At 60.8% G+C, this 21323-nt stretch overlaps 1 protein-coding gene across 1 annotated transcript in view; it reads left to right on the forward strand.

Annotated features, from left to right (window-relative positions):
• The first annotated feature begins 276 nt into the window (after positions 1-276).
• Positions 277-21323, forward strand: part of SLC7A5 (solute carrier family 7 member 5) — a 33912-nt gene continuing 12865 nt past the window's right edge. The window contains exons 1-2 of the mRNA XM_081806253.1: positions 277-824; positions 14710-14835. Of these exons, the coding sequence (XP_081662379.1) occupies positions 281-824; positions 14710-14835 (670 nt within the window). The 5' untranslated portion in view covers positions 277-280. The remainder of the gene's footprint in view (positions 825-14709; positions 14836-21323) is intronic.

A 21323-nucleotide genomic window follows, 5' to 3' on the forward strand; every position in this document is an offset into this window, starting at 1 on the left:
GCCCCGGGCCCCGGGCCGCGGGGGCGGGCGGCGGCCCGAGCAGGTGCTTGCCGGCGCCGCGCGGAGCCGGACGGGGCGGGCGCAGCCGGCGCCGCCGAAAGGAGGGGCGGCGGCGTCGCGGGGCGGGGCCGGGGCGGGGCCTGAGGCGGCGTATAAAGCCGGCGGCGCGGTGCGGCCTGACGCAGCGGCCGGCAGCCGCGCTCGGAGCCGGGGGGCGCGGGGAGCGAGCGGCTCGCTGGCGGCGGCGCGCGACTCGTGGCGTGGTCCGGCCGGCGGCGGCATGGCCGGTTCCGGCCCGAAGCGGCGCGTGTCCGCGGCCCCCGCGGCGGCCGAGGAGGAGGAGCGGCAGGCGCGGGAGCGCATGCTGGCGACGCGGCGCGCGGACGGCGCGGAGGGCGCGGAGGGCGCGGAGGGCGTGACCCTGCAGCGGAGCATCACGCTTTTCAACGGTGTGGCCATAATCGTGGGCACAATCATTGGCTCGGGCATCTTCGTGACGCCCACCGGCGTGCTCAAGGAGGCGGGCTCGCCCGGACTGGCGCTGGTGGTGTGGGCCGTGTGCGGGGTCTTCTCCATCGTGGGCGCGCTCTGCTACGCGGAGCTGGGGACCACCATCACCAAGTCGGGGGGCGACTACGCCTACATGCTCGAGGTGTACGGCTCGCTGCCCGCCTTCCTCAAGCTCTGGATCGAGCTGCTCATCATCCGGCCCTCCTCCCAGTACATCGTGGCGCTCGTCTTCGCCACCTACCTGCTCAAGCCGCTCTTCCCCAGCTGCCCGGTGCCCGAGGAGGCCGCCAAGCTCGTGGCCTGCCTCTGCGTGCGTGAGTACCGGCCCGGGGTGGCGGGGGGTGGGCACCGAGCCGCGGGCGGGCCGGTCCCCGGAGAACCCCTGTGAGCCTCATTCATTCGCGGCCACCTCATCTTGGGAATTGGGTGGTGAGTCAGCAGGGCCCCTGCCCTGCTCTCGGGGAGGGCGGAGGGGGTGTGTGTGTGTCCCACTTCCTCACCTCGTCCATTCATGAGCTGCGCGTCCGTACAGTGTCTGAAAAGCGCATTTCCTGTTTGAGGTTCCCAGTGCTGACTGCTCAGACAGAAATTGTAGTTAAAGAGAAAATCATTCATTTCTGCTCTCGAAACCGGCTTATCAGGAATCGGCCGAGGCTAGCTCACGCGAAACCAGTACTAACAGAATCCTGTGGTGCCCCTCTGGGCAGCAGTGTCAAGAGTAGTTACAGAGGGGTGGTTGGCTGCAAATTAAATGTGTGTGTGTTGGGGGTGGAGCGTGGGTTTTGGGGATCCCAAGTTGTGCTGGAAAACAGCCCCTGGTCCTCTTCCTAACAATGGGCATGGTCTGCATTATGCTGGTGGATACAGTCCCGGTGAACTCTGAGTGCTTTGCCAAAACAGTTTTCTGGTGGGATTTCAGAAAAAAATCGTTTGTACCAAACATCATGTGATTTTCTTCTCTTTTTTTGGCCGTTGGCACTTTTTACACCTACCCCTTGGCCAACTTCTAAGGAGCCTCGCAGGATGGAAGCGTCCTGTTTTCAGAGCTGCCACCTGATGTGAGGATTTGCCTGGATGTTAATAGTGCATATAGGTCCAGAGCCAGCAGGGCTACGTTCAGGGTTGGGGTCCTGGCCTCGAAACTCGGGGACTGTGCGGTTACTAGGAGTGGCTTCTGATCGGCAGTGCCCTGCTGGTGCTGTGGGGATTATGGAGTGTGTGGACCAAGTTTCCTGCACGAGCCACACTGTAGTGTGGGGACAGGCACGTTTCATAAAATGGTGAGTCCAGAAGGCAAAACCCAGGGCAGCTCTGCTTGGCCGCCTGACATCACACGCTTTCCCGAGACCCTGAACAGAGCAGCTACGCCCGTGAAGGAGCATTATTTGCCTTTTTTGGGGCGGTCTCAGGATGTGGATCTCAGCTTAAAAAAAAAAAAAAACATTTGCCCAAATGTAGGAGGTCGATCTGCTTGAGGACAGGAAGACCTGTGGTTTCTGGTGGGGCTTTGAGATGAGGGTTTTATGGGACGACACACTGGTCTGAGAAAGGAAAAGCCCCTCTAAAGGCAAAAGGACTTTTTATGATACGATTATAATAATCGTATAATCTTATGATTTAATGTTTGGGCCCACTATGTAGGGAAACAGATGTCTTTTTCTTTTTTTTAAGACTATTTATTTGTGCGAGAGAGCACGTGCACAAGCAGGGGTAGGGGCAGGGGGAGAGGGAGAAGCAGGCTCCCCGCTGAGCAGAGTCCATGTGGGGCTCGATCCCAGGACTCTGAGACCATAACCCGAGCCAAAGGCAGATGTTCAACCAACTGAGCCACGCGGGCGCCCAGATAATGTCTTTAAAGGCCTGTTCTCTCTCTAGTCTTTAGAAGTAAGTACCTTTTTAAACTTTCAGGTTTAAGTAGATAGATTGCAGAGGGACTGCGGTGGGCCCACCACCTGCCCCACGGCCCTGTGGCACTGCTGGGCCTGGCCAGGAGGGGTGTTGAAGGCGCCCTACCAGTGTGAGTTGTGAGTGGGGGTGATGTTTTCCATGTGCTGATCAGCCTTTGTGGCTCTTCTTCCCTGAACTTCCTTGGGAGTGTGTTACGTGTGCCTGGGTGTGGGTGGCTTTGTCTGAGAGGAAGAGGATTTTCAGTTACAGAAAAGGACTCCCTGTCTGCCAGGAGGAGCACTAGTCTAGAGCCTCACTGTCTGGAAAGGGACAAGGGCTGGTCCCAGGCTCCCAGAAGTCAGAGCTGCCCAGCGGAGGCTGCTCTGAACTGAGCATGGAGAACGGTTATGGGTTTCCAGGGAGGCAGGCCCGCCCTTGCAGGGGCATCTGAGAAGGCCGTGAAGAGCCACAGACAGTTTGAGTGCCCTCCAGGTATCCCACAATGGCTGGGTTCTAGAATTTCTCCCCAAGAAGAGGAAAGGTGCTCTGTTCTGCTCTCCGACTCGAGCCCATCCCTGCAGCCCCCGGCTCCGCAGCGCCCCTTGGGAGGGCCCGGTGGCCCGCTCCTTCCAGTGGTGTGTCGTGGGTGCTTGAGCAAAGTTCTCAGTTTTGCTGGTTGGTCTTTTCAGTGCCCTGGACATAATCCACCACAGTTTCTGCTTCCTAAGAAAGGCTGTTCTGAAACAGGTCGCCTTTGGTGCTTAGTATGGTCCTGCCGGTAATATATATGGGAATAAAGCCCTTTTCTTACAGGTCTGACCAAAACGACCACTATGGGGCCCTTGTCTAGTGTGGCTCTGGGGTTTCTCCGTGCACGTAAAGGCGAGAGAAACTCGCTCTGTAAGTCCTGATGGCCATGTGGGATCTGGCGTGAGACCAGCCTTACGTTATTGCTAAACCAAAACCTGGTAGTGTTTGCTTGAAACTACAATGGCGCTGGCTTTTACTTTTGGGCAGAAGTCACTCGGACTGGAGTTGAGATTCTCGCCAGCCTCAGTTTGCCTCGGGCAGTGTACCCCACCTTCCTGGGCCAGCTTTCTCTGTAAAATGGGTCCATCGGCCTCTGGAGGGGCCCAAGCTAGGAGCACAAAGTGCGAGTTGGCCCAAGTCCAGAAACCTGCTTGGGTCCTTTGTGTCAAGGGAGGGGCTCTTAGAAGGGTCTGAAAGGGCCACTTCTCCCTCTGCTGCGTCGTGGTCACTCCTACCCGACACAGGTGTCAGGCCAGGGGCTGCAGACGGCTGGGGGCCCACCCTCCTCTCCCCGCTCCCTGTTGGAGGGGGTGAGACTGGGCCCACTGGAACAGCATGGCTTGGACTCGCCAGGTGCTTACAGAACTCAGGGTCCCCTTCAGGGTGGTGGCCCTTCGTGGGGTCTGGAAGGCACTTCCTTCTGCCTTCTCATGGGAGACACACGGGGTTGCCAAGGCTCCCCTCAAGTGGGTTAGTCCCGCACCACGCCCCTGGTTCGGGCAAATCCGTATGAGGTGGGGGTCAGTGTTCCTCCGCGGTCCTGTGACCTGAGATGTTTTACACCTGGTGTCAGGTAGAGCATGCGCTCTGCATGGGAACAGACCAGGGTTCTGCTTCAAGAAATTCGCTTGGGCCTCTCAGCACAGTTCCCACATCCGTGGAGTGGGAACTGGTCACAGCTCTGCCTGGGTAAACGCGAGGACTCTCGGCCACGACGGGTTCATCGAGCACGGTGCACGGGGTCCCGGCCACGTGGTGGCTGGAGTTTATTCTCAACACCACCCTCTGTCTGCTGTTACCTTTCACATCTTGAGCTGCCCTAGAACTTGTTCTTTTCCAGTTTAGCAAGGAGCAGGAAGGAGAGAGAATGGCGAGAAGGCAGGAAGAGCCAGAGGTGAATGCTGCTGTCTCCCTCTCAGGCTGGGGTCTGAGCCGCGACGTGCCTGTCCCACAGGAAGCAGCCCCTTCCCACCCCGGGGGCAGGAGATTGGCTGTCCCGTAGGTGAGGGGCACAGATCAGGAACGGGTTTGGCTGGCTGTGGGTCAGGGCTAGCCAATGTGAGGCTAAGTCAGTTGGGGTAATGACCAGAGGGGGAGGGGAGGCCATGGCTATACCCCCCAGTCTTCTAGTTGACCGGCTCTTCTCCATCAGCTCCAGGTGGTGACCACTCCTGGGCGTGTGAGGTGCCTACACGATGTGTCCACTGTATCGCCTGGTTCAGGGTGTCTGAACACCTGCCAACTGCCAGGGCTGGGCCCGTCTCTGCACGAGGCAAAGGCTTCTGGGTATTTCCAAGTTGCTGGCGACCACAGAGTCACAAGCCGTGAGCTCAGTGCAGACGACAGCCCAGTCATTAGCACTGAAATCTGACTTTCCCAGCCAGATGTGAACATGCTCCAGCCACCGGAGCAAGTCACGCCGAGTCACGGGACTGGAGCTCAGCCCCGTGGGGTCCTTCACAACAGCGCATGACCTCAAGGAAGCAGGAGATGCTGGGTGGGCATTTCTAACCCTTTTCCCCTGGGTCACGGACCCCTTTGATAATCCAATGGAATGTGCAGACTCTGCCCAGAAATGTGTTTCAGGCGTATTAACTCCAAAGTGTGCATAGTCATGAGGTTCTCACACCCCTGCCCCTCAAGGGGGTCAGAAATGGATCTGACGTCTCCTGGCTGCCGTGCGCTCGGACTCACGCCTCTCCTCACATGCTCCTGCCCAGCCTCTGAAACCATTGTTGTCATCCCTCTTGTTGGGAAACTGAGGCAGTGGTGGGCTGAGAGCCCACTGCCCGTGCCGAACCACCTTTTGTCCTCGCGTGTGTGGGGACACACGGCCGCATCTTGGGAGGGAATGGCAGATGTCAGGGTCCTGGGGGTGATGTCGGTCACCAGGTCCAGGCATCTGGTCAGCCAGGGTAAGGAGACGTGGGGATCTGAGGTTTGTCCCATCCCGGACTCTTTGGGGAGTGCTTGTCCCCCTGACTGGGGTCCCTGACCCCCCCCATATGCACAGCTGGCTAGGGAACCTTTCGTTTTTCCTTCTTCTTCCCATCCAGATCTTTACCTTGCAGAGGAGCTTCTGGGGTGGGGTAGGCCCCCAGCTGCCCCCCAGCATGCGCCCCCTTCCCGTGCCCACGTGCGTCTCCAGTCCCCGTCCACCTTCTGTGTCCCACAGCCTGGGGGTGCTGGGAACCAGGGGCTGCCTGATTCTGCACCCCCCAGTGGGCCTGACCTTCCTGGGCCCTCTCTGGATCGCTGGCCTAGGGCGCTGCCCAGAGCGCACTTGTCCCCACCGCTGGGCTTTATGCTGCTGACAGGACTACGCTGCGCCATCCCAGCAGGCCCTCCAGGACCCGTGTGCCATAGGAAGGCTCAGAGCATGGGAGGCATCTTTTCCCCCGCATGCCTGTCCAGGCAGACCTGTCTCCTTGCAGGGGCATTTTCGGGGCCACATGCACCCCTTCCGCTATGTGAGGAATTGGCACCACCTTCCCATCTGGGCCCTTGGAGCACGGTACCCGCAACCCGATCCTGCTCTCAGTTGCCCTGACCTTGGTTGCTGGCTGACGTCTGTCGCTGCTGAGGCCCAACTGATTGTCCGCGATGGTCTGTGAGTTACTCAAAATGTGGCCAATATAGAACTGAGGCCACTGCAGGGAAACGTGGGCCTGAAGCCCACCGTGACCTTGTGGCCAGCCTCGTGCTTTGCACATGTCCGTGTGAGCTGCCTAGGGCTGGCACGGGATTCAGCACTCAGCACAGACACATTCATGTCCTGCCTGAGTTATCTAGGGCTGCTGCAGAAGGCCTGTGGGGACACTGGCCCAGGCCCTGTCCCTGTCCCCCAACTTCTGTGAGTCCCTTGGGCTGTGTGACCTGGGACTGGGTGCTTAGCTTCTCTGGGCCTGTGTCTCAGAGCAGGGCAGGGGTGTGTAGGTCATGCCTGCAGAGGGTATATGAGTCAGTCGTCTCCTCACTGCAGGGACAGATGACAAGAGGGACTGTCTGGAAATCGAACACGACAGAGCACTTGTGCCTGGTGGGGGGAACAGTGGATGAGCTGGGGACCAGGAGCTGTGGCCCTCCTGGGTGCAGCAGTGCGTGGAGACGGGGCCTGGCTGGAGCCATGTCTAATCTGGGCACCCTCGTGTTACAGGCCCGGGGTAGGGGGTGTCTCCTGCAATCATCTTAGACCCCCCAGAGCTAAGGGAGAGGACCCAAAGACCTGGGATGGATGTGGGGGGGGGGCGATGGCCGGTGGGTCCCAGGTAGAACAGGTCTCCCCCCACGTGGAGGCCGTCTGCTGGCTCGCCCTGAGGGGGACCAGGGCCAGGGGTCTGGGGAGGAAGGGAGGCCAAAGCACAGTCTGGTTAACGAGCATTTTGTTCCGATGGATCAGTGGGATCATCACTGCCAAGGCACAGAGGGCGTTTGAGGACCTTTGTCCGACCTGGTCACCGGAGAGTGTCCTCTGGTCGTCGGGGAAGGGGGTCCCTGGCGGTGAGCTGTTTCCGGGACACAAAAGGAGAGGGCTTGTGAGCCCCGGTTGTCCTCCAGGGTGGGAGACCTCACTGAGGTTCAGCAGCCTGCAGCCCCCGTGAAGACCCCGTGCTGACGTGTCCGGGCTGGGGCACAGACTGGGCCCCATCCTGGGGCAGCCTTACCTGGGAGGAGGGAGATGTGCGTGGGCACGCTCTCTAGCTCCGGTCAGGCCCTGTTGCCTAGTGGGGGGCACACCGTGAGGGCACCCTCCCAGGATGCCCTTGGCTGGCCCTGTCCTGGGCACGGTCCCTGCATGGCCTGCACAAGAACCCTCTGTCCAGAGAGCGGCAGACGCCAGAGGGACAGCCTGCTTCAGACTCAGGCCTAAACCCACACAGGCCAGCATCCCCCCACTCACCCAGCCCCTCCCTTTGGACGGTGCTCAGTACACGGGCGTCACACGTGTGCACGTGGGGGGTGGGTCCCTGGGGGATTTGCCCCATCGGTAGGCTTTAGAATCACCTGGTTGGGGGGATTGATGCCCAGGCTCCCCAGAACTAGCAAGATGGGGGCACAGTGTGGGGTGGGGGAGCCAGGGTCGAAGCCCCAAAGCTCCAGAGCACAGGAGTGGGACTTGGGAGACCTGAGTGTCCTCTCCCTGCTCCCTGGGCTGTGTGACTTTCAGCAGCCGGACAACCTCTCTGAGCTCCATTTACCCAACCATCAGATGAGGCTAGATGCCCCCCGTCCTCTCGGCCTGTGACTACAGCAGGTTTCCCTCCATTTTCTTCTTCAGTAAAATGACTGGAGGAGCAGGGGGGATGGACTGGGGGTTTCCAGGCCACAAGGGAGACCCCCAGGGCACCGAGCCTCCTGAGCAATAGCCTGGTCTGTCCTGAGCAGATCTTCACAGTTGGCAGTGACCGATTGGTGGGCTGCTGGGCAGCAAGTTCGCATGCTCCTTCACCCCCACCCCCAGCAGCCGTGCGGAGACCAGACACACTGAGCAGCCTGCCCAGCGTCACACAGTATGTCAGCACTCGGGGGTCACTTCAGAGCCGAGGGAGGGCTTCCCTCCTGGTTGTCCTGGCTGTTCTTGGGGCAGGTGGCCCTTGGGGACCTCCCTGTTCTCCAGGACTGTGCCTCAGGAAAGCCCAGTAAAGCGAGAGGCCGCTGTCTGGGAGGGTCTCCTGCTCGCCCCAGGCCCCGGGGGGGCTGGCAGCTCTCTGAGCTGACTAAATCTGCCCCTTGCTGGTGTGTTCTGACACGAACGTGCTGGCCCCATTCCTGACACCTGGTGAACCCCGGGGTCAGGTTAAAAATGGGAAGAAATGTGGAGATGCATGTTCCAGGGGTGGTCATGGGGAATTTGAAAATGGGACACTGGCCTGTTGGTAATTTCTTTACACAGAGAAGCAGTGAATGGACAAGATGGGGGCGGGCGGGGGGGGGCTACCGCTTGAAAGCCAGTGTCCCACTTGCATGGGGAGGTCACATTGGCCTCTCCACAAGCTGCCAGTGACCCCTTGGCTGAGGGAGCCTTGGGCCCTGTCGGAACAGCTCCCTGCCCTGGGCGGGTCTGGAGCAGAGCTCTAGACCTGAACTGTGGCTCTGTGTTCTAGCACGTTCCAGAGGGGAGTCGGCCTTGTCAGGTGGTTTGGGGTCATGCGCATTCCTTTTCTTGGAGCCTAGCAAAGGTGAAATCGCCCTCCGGTTCTCCAAGTGGGATCTCTGGGCCCTCAGCCCTGGCGTCCCTGGGGAGAGTTAGGAATGCAGACTCTCGGCCCCATCCAGGCCTGCCAATCAGAAGCTCTGGGATGGGGCCCCACCAACTGTCCCAAGAGGCCCTCAGGGGCCTCTGGCGTCCGGGAGTGTGAGATCCTATCTGTCTCTGGGAGGGCCGACAAAGTTAAGGCAGGACACGAAGAAGTGCTTGGTGGGGGAGGCCCAGGTGATCAGGGCCGCCAGGCTGCCTGTTGAGAGGGGGGCTCGCGGTGAGCTCAGAGGACATGTGCACCTCCGGGGGCCAGGGGGGCAGGTGCTGATAAATGAGCCCCCACGAAGCTCTGGGCCCCTGTGTGTGCTGGGTGGGTTGGGATAAGTAAGGCGAAGGCAGGACAGGAGCCTGCGGAGCAGCCTGGCGCCCTGTCGGAAGTTGGCCCTTGGCGTCCAGGGCCTGAAAACCGTATGCAGAAAGCACCTTCTTTAGAGAGACCCATTTGAGGAGCCCGCCTGTGGCTCCTAGGTGGGACTCAGGCAGTGAGATTCGAGGGGGCTCTGACCCTGGGGCCCTTCCATCTCTGGGGGTGGACAGTTCCTGCAGAGCCTTGGGCCAGGGACGAGGTGGGCTCCGTCATTGCGGCCCCCGGGGGGGGGGGGGCATTGGACTGATTTCCTCATCAGTAGGTGCCAGCCAGGACCCAGATGCTGTGGTTTTGGGTGGTTCTCTTGGGCTTACTCGTGACCTTCCCCTGGTGTGTTTGACCTCAAGTCAGCAGAGGGGGTGGGGTCGGCCTGCCACCGGGGTGCGCCGAGGGCACCGAATGACAGAGTGAGTCTGAGCCCGCATCAAGTGCTCACACACACTTTTGCAAGATCCTTGCTGACCTTGGTACTGGCGTCCACACAGTCGTGAGAGAGCACAGCCCGGGTTACTGCATCGGCTACGCCCGTCAGCATTTTACCCTCAGTTGATGTGTTTTTTGTGTTTTGTTTGGGTGTGTTTGTTTATTTTTTTACTTACTTTTATCTTTAAAATTTTTTTTTGTTTTGGTGTTTTTAAATGAAAACAGGCTGCCCTTGAGTTTCAACCCCCCTCCTCTGGGTGAAACAGCCGAATGAGTACATTTAACACGAGGCTGCTGTCTAGCAGAAGTCGGGGCTGTGGTGGGCGATTGGGGTCCCTGGCGGCATTGAGGGATGAGAGGTCAGGTGGGACCAGGCTGGGGAGGGAGCGTTTGAGTCCTGCTCAGATAACCACCTTCCCAGAGACAGAGGCCACTGCCAGGAGGAGGCTGGTGACCTGTGTGCTAGTGGGGAGTACGTCCCCCCCGCTCGGGGCACCTTCTGTGCTCCCCACCCCCATGCCTCTGTGACGTCCGCAGCATGGGGGCCCCACATGGGATGGGGAAGCAGAGAGCATGCGGGGTGTCCCGGGTCACATCAAGCCCCACCGATGGCAACTCCCCAAGGATACCCCACGCTCAGGGTCGGGGAGCGTCCCAGAGTGCTCCCTGAGGGGAGCCTGAGAATAACAGGTTGGACGGGGCTGGCGCCCAGGGCCGAGTGGCCCTCTGGGGACGTGCAGCCCTGGGTCTGTAGGCAGGAATCTCAACCCAAGTCCCCTACTCAGTCAGCCTGGGGCCGGGGCTGGAGCTCGCAGCCAGGCTCTCCCTGTGACCAGGTGTCCCGTGAGGCTGTGGGGTCGTCCTTCCCTCACTGGGCAGCACTACCCACCATTGAGGTGCAGAGGGAGCCCCCGAGACCCTGGCTCCTTTGCTGAGGTTGAGCTGGGTGTGATGTGGCCCAGGTCGTAGCAGGACGAGGATGGGACAGACACAGACCTGAAGGACGAGCTCCCAGTGTGCGGGACCGGCCGCCGGTCCCAGCCTGCTCCTGGTGGTGCTCAGGCAGCCCAGAGCTGGCTTACCTTCCTGGCCCCCGCTGTCGGCATGTGTGAGCACAGCCTTGCTTATCTGGGGGTGCCGGTGTGGGGAGCCTTCCCGGGCACCTCTGCCCTGTCGGCCGGCCTGCTCGTGTGACAGGCCCTGGAGGGCTGCGAGTCCGTAGGGACCACACCATAACCCTCAGCACCTTCTCTCCTTACACCCCGGACCCCAGTGTCCCCATCAGACCCGCAGCGGCAGCCCCCCTTCTGAAGGCGTCCGGTCAAGGTGCTGGAGCTACAGGCAAGGCCCTGAGATGCACGACCAGCTTTCGTGAAGGGCAGAAGCCAGTGGGTCCCTGAGGAACGCATTTGCTTACTGAGGATTGTATTTTGTTTTGAAACTTTTTAAAAAAACCCCATGGAGAATACTAAAGCGTTTGTTTACTCGTCAGCCAGTCAGTGAACATTAAGGTTTCATCAGGTATTTCAATTCTTTGTATAAAAGAAGTGGATGTTACAAGGTCCCCTTTGTCCTGTGAGCAGGTCCCTTCCCCTCCCGCCTGCAGCCGGCCTTGCCTGACCATGACCTGGTTACTGTGGACGTGACCTAGAGCCGCGTCGGTGTGAAGAGAGAGCCCTGAAGGGCTCAAGATGCCCTAGCGGGAGCAGCGGATCAGACCTGGGCCGGGCAGGCTGTGCGCCTCGTGTTCCCGACGGAGGGGCAGCGGCGTGGAAGAGGAGGGACTCTGGGCCCCTGTCCTGCCCCCGTGACCGCTAAGACCAGCACAGCATTAGTGGGCACCGCAGCAGGACCGACCATGAGCTGGGAGCTCCGGGCAAGCCTGCTCCCCTCCCTGGAGCCTGAATTGTCCTCTGCGAAGTGGGGAGGGGGTAGGAAGACCCCAGAGGAGCAGGCGGAGCAGAGGCAGCGGTTCGGCTGTTCCGGTGTCTGGAGCCGTGCCCGCACGCCTCTGCCAGGAGACCAGCCTGCCAGAAGCCACATTGGGCAGGGTGTCCAGCGGGCGGGGAAGAGCCGCCTCCCAGTGCGGCCGGGCCACACCTCCCCCACCCGCCCTGCCTCCCTGGGGCACGGATGGGGGGAGTGATGCAGTGGGCCGGCCTCCTGACGGAAGTGCATCTGCCTACAGAATGCTAGCCACTTGGGCCTGGTGAGGGGGGCCAGAGGCATTTGTGCCCCCCATGACCGTCACGCTTACCCCATAAGGAAATGTGAGGCTGTCCCAGGAAACCTCGGCGCCGCCCTCTTGCTGTGCACAGGCTCCCTGGGATCCGGTGGCAGGAAGGAACAGGCCCCGAGCGTGGGCTTGCCCTCCAAGGCCCTTCCATCCCGATCCCAGCCATGTGGCCGGTGGGATCGATGAGCAGCGGACTGAAAGCATTCCCCTGGACGCCTAGGACAAGGGAATCCCGCTACTTCTCCCCTCCCTGCCCTCCACCGTGATTACCGTGGGGCTGCCAGATAGACCCCAGAGACCTGGGTCTCAGTCTGGGGTCTGCCCCTACCATCTTGGGGCAGGGGGCCACTCTGAGCCTCTGTTTTCTTTTCTGTGCGGGGAATGGCATCGCTGACGTGGCTGATACAGGACAGCCATCTCCCCGTTGACTCTGAGGGCCTGGACTGAGCATGTGCCCACTCCCCGGGGCCACACTGAAGGTCCCCGGGGCTGTCTGCCCCGTGCACGTTTGAGCCTTTCCCGGCCAGGCTCAACTCCTCCTTCAGCCCTGTGGTGTGGACACTGTGTCTGGAGCCCCACCTCCTCTCCGCAGCTCATTTTACTATGTGGCCTGGCAGGTGCAGGAGCAGACAGCCTAGGAGCCCCAAGGGACTGGGCTGGGGTCCATGCCAGGCCCAAAGGCCACTGCTCTTTGCTGCCCCACCCAGCTCAGGGAGCTCCTGAGTATTTCAACTCCGGAGTGGCAGCTACAAGTCACGACTTTGAGAGCAGTTTTCAATCTGAACTTTCAGTGCGGAGCACAATCTTGGCCTGTCATTGCATCAGCCGGGGCTCCAAGCAGTGAGGAACATGGCCGTGGGGGAGGGGCGCTACTAAGGTGTCAGTTAATTTCCTGGAGCGATAAGCAGGTGGCAGGGTGCAGCGGGCTGGAAGAGTTCATGTTTTTCTTCTACCTGAACTGCCAGGTCTTTTTTTTTTTTTTTAAGATTTTATTTATTTATTTGAGAGAGAGAATGAGATAGAGAGAGCATGAGACGGGGGAGGGTCAGAGGGAGGAGTTCCCCGCTGAGCAGGGAGCCCGATGCGGGACTCGATCCCGGGACTCCAGGATCATGACCTGAGCCGAAGGCAGACGCTTAACCAACTGAGCCAGCCAGGCGCCCGAACTGCCAGGTCTTATCCAGTTCATTAGTGCAGATTTATTTTTTTGGGCCTTACTGCTCAAATTGTAAAATTTCACTGATTGACTTTAGCTGGGGAAGAAGCCCCCCTTGGGGTCTGCCAGTCCTGGGTTAGTTCTGTGTCGAAAAGAGAAAAGGTGTGAGACCTTTCCAGCGTTTCTTACCTTAACTGCAGCCCGTGGAGAAGCAGCGGGTGTGGAGGGCTCGTGCAGAGGCCCTTCCCAGGTACAGGTCCTGCGGGTTAAAGTTGGAGGACCAGCCCCCGAGAAAGGAGGGCCCCGCTCTGTGCCCTTGCGGATTCCCTGCTGTGGGTGCTGCCGGGCAGCTGGTCGCGCGAGCCTCCGGGAGGGCGCTGTGCGCAGAGCCGAGCCGCAGCCTGGCCAGCTCGCCCTCGTGGCGGCCGAGAGCACACACGACGGAGGAGCAGTGGACTGGAAGGTCTGAGCGCTGAGGATCTGTTGCCTTCGTTTTAATGTAGTTTTGCTTCGTTGTAAGTGGGTGCGGTAACAGCCAGCTCCCGGGGTCCCTGCACGCTTGACCGCGCCTCCTGCACACCCACTCCGTCACCACACGGATGCTTCCAGCTCGGGTCAGGGCCAGGGGTCTCCCGGGAAGCCAGGCAGGGCCTGCTTGTGTGCGTCCGGGCGCGTTTGTGGAGCCTGGCCTGGGGGCCCACCTGTGCCCCCCTCCGCTCAGCCCCACGTCCCCCGCCTTCCAGGTCGGGACCAGCTATGACTGGTGTGACTTCCAGTTTTCAACGTACACTATTAAAGCCCCCAGCTGGGCCCAGCTGAGTGTCGCCTCTGGCTGACGCCCCCTCCTTGGGCTTGGCCTCGCCTTCAGTCCCCATCTCACGTGTCAGAATTGCCCCCCGGGGTCCCATCACTTGGTTTGTCACGTGGATTCATGCTAACAGTACCTCACTTACCTGTTTCCTCTGTGGGATTCCAGAAGGTTCTCTCTGCAAAAAGAGTTTCCCACCTTCGGGAAGTTAGGTGGGCTGTGTGGGCACCTGAATTAGGCTGAAATGGGGAGGGGTGCACACAGGTGAGCACAGACTCCTTCCGGTGGCAAAGGTGCATTTGTATTTGTAACCTGCTCTCTGAGGATAGGCCTCAGGTGTGCAGCAGGTGGGGCGTGGGCAGGGCGGGGCAGGGCTGTGGTCAGAGTCTGGCAGGAGGTTGAAATTCATTCATTAAAAGTTCTTTATGGGGGCGCCTGGGTGGCTCAGATGGTTAAGCATCTGCCTTCGGCTCAGGTCATGGTCCCAGGGTCCTGGGATCGAGCCCCACGTTGGGCTCCCTGCTCCGCGGGGAGCCTGCTTCTCCCTCTCCCTCAACTGTTCCCCCTGCTTGTGCTCTCTCACTCTCTCTGTCAAATAAATAAATAAAATATTAAAAAAAACAAAGTTCTTTATGAGAGGGCACCTGGGTGGCTCAGCCTTCGGCTCACGTCATGATCCCAGGGTCCTGGCATCGAGTCCCATGTCCGGGTCCCTGCTTGGCGGGAAGCCTGCTTCTCCCTCTCTCTCTGCCTGCCACTCCCCCTGCTCGTGTTCCCTCTCGCGCTCTCTCTCAAATAAATAAAAATCTTTTTAAAAAATTTTTATGATAGCCTAGGGGTGTGTGGGATTGTAGGTTTTTGAGAGTCAAGAAGTGTGCTTCTCAGCCTCTGACCTTGAGCCTGGAGAGCTGTCAGTCAGAACAAGGCCCAGAAGGTGTGAGCCGCCAGAGGGGCTGGGCTCCCCTGTCTGGGGCTGCCCCTGTCCGCTGGGGCCGCCCGTCCTGCGCAACTCACTGCTGCCCTCTCTCCGCAGTGCTGCTCACGGCCGTGAACTGCTACAGCGTGAAGGCCGCCACCCGGGTCCAGGACGCCTTCGCCGCCGCCAAGCTCCTGGCGCTGGCCTTGATCATTCTGCTCGGCTTCATCCAGATTGGGAAGGGTGAGTGCAAGCTCCGGGCGCCCCCGCCAGGTGTCCTTCAAGGCCCTGCTGTGCCTGTGGTGGGAGTGGTCCCCGGCCCTGAATGCCCCGGCCCGAAGGTCTGCCGTGCCAGCCTGCACGGTTTCCTTTGAGCCGGTCACGCTGGCTGGCAGGAGGCACTGACGTTGTTACAGAGGCTGAACAGCAAAGTTAAATCCCGAGTGATGGGGAGAAATGGCCCAACCCGTCCCCTCAAACCCCACTCTCCGACCCACACGTGAGGGCGGGGGTGGGATGGGGACATGGCAGTTCGCAGAGGGACCTCGGGGCTGCGCCCGGCACACGGAACTCGAGGTGGGATGGAACCGTGACCGAGGCAGATCGCGCACACGGGGGCCCACATCTCAAGTGCCTGTTCGATGGAGGGTGGCCGCCCCCAGGGAGGATGTAGGAGCCCCCCACCAGCCCCAGCATCTGGCCATGCCAACCCCTCCCACTGTGGTCTGCCACTTCGTCTTATCCGTGTGGGTCACCCACGGGATGGCACTTGGTGGCAGTGCGTCCTCTCGGTGCTGGGAAGGGAAGTACGCGTTTCTCCTGGGGGGGTGGGACCAGCGATCCCCCAGGGGCTGGCGCAGGGCAGCTTCTGAGGGCCCCTTCAGAGAGGGTCACCAAGAGGGCGCACAGCCACGTGTGTGCGGGTGACACGCGGAGGCACAGTGGTGCCCCGTAGCCTCTGTGTTGGCCTCTGTCCACGACCGAGTGCTCTCAGAGCCCTGGGGTGCGGGAGGGCAGCACTCGTGCCCCCAGCTTCGCAGCAGGAGAGCCGGAATTGGGGCTCGATCCGCGTCGTCCAAGATCGCATGCCAGCACAGGGCTGCGTGCCCCTCGTGTGCAGTCTTCTCCAGCAGGGCACTCCGTGGGCCTCTGTGGGCGTCTTCATCCTAGCCCACCCTCTTCACGTGCTGCCTAGCCATGAATCGAGTGGGTGGAAAGCCCGTGATGGCCCTGTATCTGCCGTGTTCTCCGGGCTTCTGCCCTTGATACCCAGAAATCCGTTCCTTCAGTTCCTGGGCTCTCATGCTCCCTTCCCCTAATGGCCACACAGGGCCCCACGCATCATAGGAACTCAGCATCCGCAGGCCGTGGGCCTGTGCAGGGGGGGTTCATGATTTGGGAGAATTGGGTGCACATGGGCCCTCTCTGGGGCTAGAGAGAAGCCCACATGCTGGTCTACACCAACCTAGTAACGTGGAAGTGAGAACCCAGATAATTTGGGCAGACCGTCTTTATTGAATACATTCACGTGTGTGAAGTTTCCTAGCGTGGCTCTGGGACCTAATGAGACCCCAGCACCCACGAGCTACGATCAGCAGCAGCATCGAGGGGGAAATCCCACCTGATTTCCAGACCGCTTTCTGGGGCAAGAAAGGGAGCCCGACGTCATCCTGGGAGCATGTGTCAGATCAGCCAGGAAATCCTTAACCCCCACCCAGCCTCAGGTGCGCTGACCAGGCAGGGCTGGGAGGGGCCAGTTGGCCCTGAGTGTGTGCGGGGCTGCTGCTCCAGGGGCTCCCACTGCACTCCGAGAGCCTTCCCGGGGCTCCAGGGTCTAGCACCTCCTTGAAGACAGGACTTTATCATCTGCCTTAGTCCTCGAGTCTTGAGGACCCTGGTCGGGGCTTCCCTGTGCAGCCTCGTGGAGCAGTCAGCTGGGCGGGACCCGGCGGACCAGACTTTGTGCAGCCAGGAAGTGTGTCATTTGATAGAAGATCCGCTCATGAAGGTATTTGCTGGGCCGGTCTGATTAGCTACAGACAGATGAGGAATGTGGAGGGGGTGACCTGACTTTTGTAAAAACAAATTCAGTTGGATAGCAAAGAGCTTTTGTTCGGCTCGGATACCTAATGTGTTTGTGATGTTGTTGCTATAGGAAACATTCCCCCCCCCTGCGCCCCCCCCACACCCCCCTTGCCCCGAAGCAGTTCCTTTCTGAACTCGGGATACAGTGTGGCGTCTGCAGAATTCTGCCTCCTGGTTTTCTTCAAGACAGTTGTGTTGTTCCCAGATGAATGCCTTCCCTTCTGGGGGATATATGGTTGCAAAATTGACGCCCTTCTCCTCCCACGGAGTCCGTGGTCTGACTCTTCTTCCCTCGGGCAGCCTGCCCGTCGCCCTGGGTCCCCATGCTGATGGCAGGCGGGAGGGCCCGGATCCTTGGGGCCGGGGCTCGGCTCGATGGTGCTCAGACTGTCCCCCAGCCAGGCTGCATCATGGCACAGACCCCGGGTGCCCTGCTCCCCCGGGCTCTGAGTGGCCGGTCTTCCTCCCCAGCCCACGAAGCACCCACGGGGGCCCGAGGGCTGCAGAGGGGGTTTGAGTTCAGCTGGCCATTGGTCGGCCACCAGGCCTCTGCTGGGCTCATTCCCTCGAGACCCGTGAGCAGTCCACCCTTGCTCTTCCCACTCTCCTTCACTGGAACCTTCTGAGGCCCTGAGTGTGACTGGCTGCTGAGCCCCGACAGGGACTTGGCCCTGCTGGCCAGGGCTCGGCTGTGGGGTGGGGACACCAGACAGCGCATGAACAGGAGAATTGTAGACAGGCAGACGGGGCGCCAGCGCAGACCAGGACTGAGGGCGGCGGGGGGGCAGCTGGATGAAGGCACAGAGTTAAGGGGACAAAGGGACGGCTCTGCACGGCCCCAGGCTGGGATCTTGGTGTGGGAGCTGCTCAGCTGCCCTGTGGCTGTGGGTGGGAGGGCATCCGTGGTGCCTGGCGCCATGCGAGGTGTCTGGATTTGCTCCCAGCATTTTCAGGAGGGGAGACAGAGCTCAGGTCAGCATTTCGGGTCCGGTGGCACAAAGCAGGGGAGGCCACAGAGAAGCAGGCAGACTGGGTGGGTGGAGGGCACTTGGGGGCTCATGCTTGCCACCTGCTTTTGCCCTTTTGGTCTGTGGACCCCTTATGTGTGACGCCCCACGGGGGCCACGGCCCTAAGGCCAGCCCGTTCCCAAAGCCAGGCAGGCGTTCCTCAGACCAGAGATGGGAGTGGGGTGCAGAAGGTGCGTCCCTCTGCCCAGGTCGGTCCCAGAGGACACACAGTGGGACCCGTGTGGACCCGTGTGGTTTTGCTCGGGCTGCAGCGCCAGCGGGAGAGCGGTTACAGCGTGGACTGCCCGGGTGTCCGGGTGTAAAGGGCCCATAGAGCGCCTCCTCCCTCCCACGCCGAGTCTGAGCAGGATATCCTCTGCCGAGGGAGGTCGTGGAGGCTAGGTCTCCATGCACCAAGCAGTCCTGCCCCCCAGCCCCCTGCCCCTACACCCCAGGCTTGCAGCAGCTCACACAAACTCACCCCGCTGCCGAGATGTTGGCCCCAAAATGCTGGGAGACATGGGTGTGGTCTGCACGGCAAGTGGAGGCTCCTGAACCCGGTGTTGATTATCTCGTACGTCTGGGCGCTGTCCCAACATGACAGGGGTATCTCGGAATGGGGGACACATGGGAGACAGCCCGGACAGGAAGGGGCGAGCCCTTGCAGGCCTCCCCTGACAGGACTTCAGGGCCCATTTCAGAGGGGCTCGGGGTCCTGCTGGGACCGCAGGGCACTGCACCGGGGGGCTGTGCAGGGCTGGGGTTTGGTTCTCCACTCTGGTCACCTGGGTCCCAGGAGCAGGGAAGGGGCCGGGGGCAGGGCAGGGCCTGCCCTGTGGGAAGACTTGTACTGAAGGTGCCATCGAGGCAGGCTTGGTTGTTTTTCCTGTGGATGTTCTTTGATAAATTTTTTTTGAAGATTTATTTGAGAGAAAGAGGAAATGTGAGTGGGAGAGGGGCAGAGGGAAAATTTCCAGCAGACTCCGCACGGAGCGAAGTGCCTGACATGGGGCTCCATCCCACAACCCTGAGATCATGACCTGAGCCAAAATCACGAGTCAGCCCTCAACAGGCTGAGCCACCCAGGCGCTCCTTTTCTTTGATAATTTTTAATTGAGGCCTTTTCCTTGGGCCTGCACACCTCTGCACTAACTCAGCCTCCAGGATCCTAACAGCTTTGGAATCACGTGCTTTGCTGGTGCTGCCCTCCGGCATGAAATCAAAGTCGGCAAAGTCGGGCTCTCCCACTGAGGCCCTCAGCTCGCCTGGGCCCTGGGCCGTGGCAGCCACAGAGCCCTGTGCTGGGCACAGTTGGTTCTCAGAGGTCTCTCCCAGCCTGCTCAGTGGGGAGAGGTCCCTTTGCAACTGGGATTTGAGGTTTAAGGCAGATCTTGAGGCCGAGGGGCCCGCTCCTCCGGGGGTCTAAAAGACAGAGGGTCCCAGGGACAGACACTGGCCAGGTGAACAAGCCCCGACCTCCTGTCAGCCTGCCCACACCCAGATTCTTGCCCCATCACCGTTCCCAGACATCAGGCAGAGGCAGGACAGGCACCACGTGCCAGGCACGTCCCTCCAGGGCGGGGAAATGCGAAAGAGGAGCCCGATGAGCCAGCTGCAGGATGCATGCCCTCCCAGGACGCTGGTCTCTGGGTGAAGCAGGACACCCATCACGGTGCTTTCTGCCCAGGCCCGTTAAGGGCACCGGTCACGCGGAGCTCCCTCACCAGGTGGGACTCAAGAGCACGGAGGCCCGGTGGCCCCACACGTGACAGCCCATCTTACAGAGCAGGAGCCTGAGACCAAACACTGTTTGCTTGGCCACTGATTGCAAAGCAGGATCCAAGGCCACAACTTGTCCCAGCCACGTCCCTGAGGCACAGAGTGGAGACCAGGGCATCTGGTGCAGACGGAGTGAGTCCCGTTGGTCTGTCTGCAGACGGTGTCCCGTCGTCCCCTCATGGTTCTGGGGAACAAAAGTCCAAACGCAGGGCTGTAGTCCCTCTGAAATTCGTGGGGCGTCGCTCCTTGTCTGTTCCAGCTTCCGGCGGTCCCTGGGCTTGTTGGTCCCTGGGCTTGTAGCTGGCCGAGTGGCCCCTTTCCGTGTCTCTGTGTCTTCCAAGGGCCCTCGTGGGTTCAGGGCCCACCCTAATCCGTGATCTCATCATGAGATCCTCACCTCCATTCCATCGTCAAACCAGGTCACATTCAGAGGTTCTAGATTAATAGGAGTTCCTGGGGAGACCCTCTTCCCATCTCGTGATGTAAATGACCATCCCATGGAAGCCCAGAAGGATAAAGTGGGACGAGAAGCAGAAGCTTCCAGGCTGGTGGATGTTCCCCAGTTTGGGGCTGACTTTCTCACAGTGTCCCCAGCCCAGGAGGGGTGCCCCAGGGCTGCTCTGCCTGTGGGAAAGCATGGGGTGGGGGGTGGGGTGGGGCCCTGCCAGCCCGAAGGTTCTGGGATTCCTTGCGGCCCCGCCCCAGATGTGGTGTTGACAGGCTCCCGGGGCCCTGGAGAAGCGCTGGTGAGCATCTGCCCAGCTTTCCCCCGCCACGCAGAGGCCAGGTCTCAGGGGACGCGGGTGTGGGGGGAGGCCTGGTCCTCCCAGGTCAGAAGCCGGAGGGCTGCCACATTCACCCGGTGGGAGGAAGGACCGTGCTTGTCCCCGTGTGCACAGAGCTGCTGGTTCCTATGGCTGTCTGTGTGACGTGGGGATTCGGGCTGGCTTTCCCTGACAGCACTCCCTGGGCCTTGGAGCTTTCCACCCCAATTACCCCGGTCCCCAAGGGGTCCCCGTGGGCGGGAGGCGGGCCCAGCTTCCGGCTGTGTGTTGCCGTTCACATTCCCAGCAGCCCTTCTGGGAGGGCTGCGTGTTCGGGCTAGTAGAGGCAGACGTGAAGGTCCGGGGGCTCCGGGGACTCGCGTGCACCGCGGGTGAGCCGACCGCCGGGACCCGGCCTCAGCCGGCATGCTGCCTTCTCTCTGGGCAGCAGTGCGGTGTGCAGAGAAGCCCCAGAGAAGGGGTGGTGGCACGGGACCCCGTTAAACTGTGGGATCCCAGGGTGCCCACGCCCCCACTCTTGGAGCCCACGGGAGGACCTGCAGTGTGTCTGTCGCAATCATTCTCTGGCCTGCTCTTGGGGGGGCAGGGGCCCCGTGGGGAGAGAGCCCGACTGAGTAGCTTAGAGCACGGTGGCCATCTGGGGGCTGTTGTCATTCATCCATGTCTGAGGCATCCCGTTTTGGGGCGCAGCACAGTCAGCGTGTCTGCCCTAGCCGTGGGAGCGGTGCACGCGGGCCCAGCATCGGTCACTACTCGCCCGAGCAGAGTCCTGCCCTGTGTCGTTGCCGTCCGGGGCAGCCGCCCTCTGCATCCCAGACTGTTGAGCGGCACCGCCTGCCTCCACCCACCAGACGGCCCCCACCCCCGCCCCGTCAAGCCTGCGTGTCTCCAGATATCGCCATATGTCCCCTGGCTGCAGAGGGCAGGTGGGTGGTTGAGACCGCACGTGGAGTCTTCTAGAATCTGCCCTCCTCCCAGGAGGGCTCCATGTCTCTTCTGCGCCCCGCCCCTGCTCACCACCGCCGTGGCCACACAGCGCAGCTGCTGATGCACATCATGATGCCCAGGTGTGGC

The sequence above is a fragment of the Leptonychotes weddellii genome, chromosome 16 (assembly GCF_054177405.1).
Source record: "Leptonychotes weddellii isolate Sample4059 chromosome 16, ASM5417740v2, whole genome shotgun sequence".
Classification (NCBI taxonomy): Eukaryota; Metazoa; Chordata; class Mammalia; order Carnivora; family Phocidae; genus Leptonychotes; species Leptonychotes weddellii.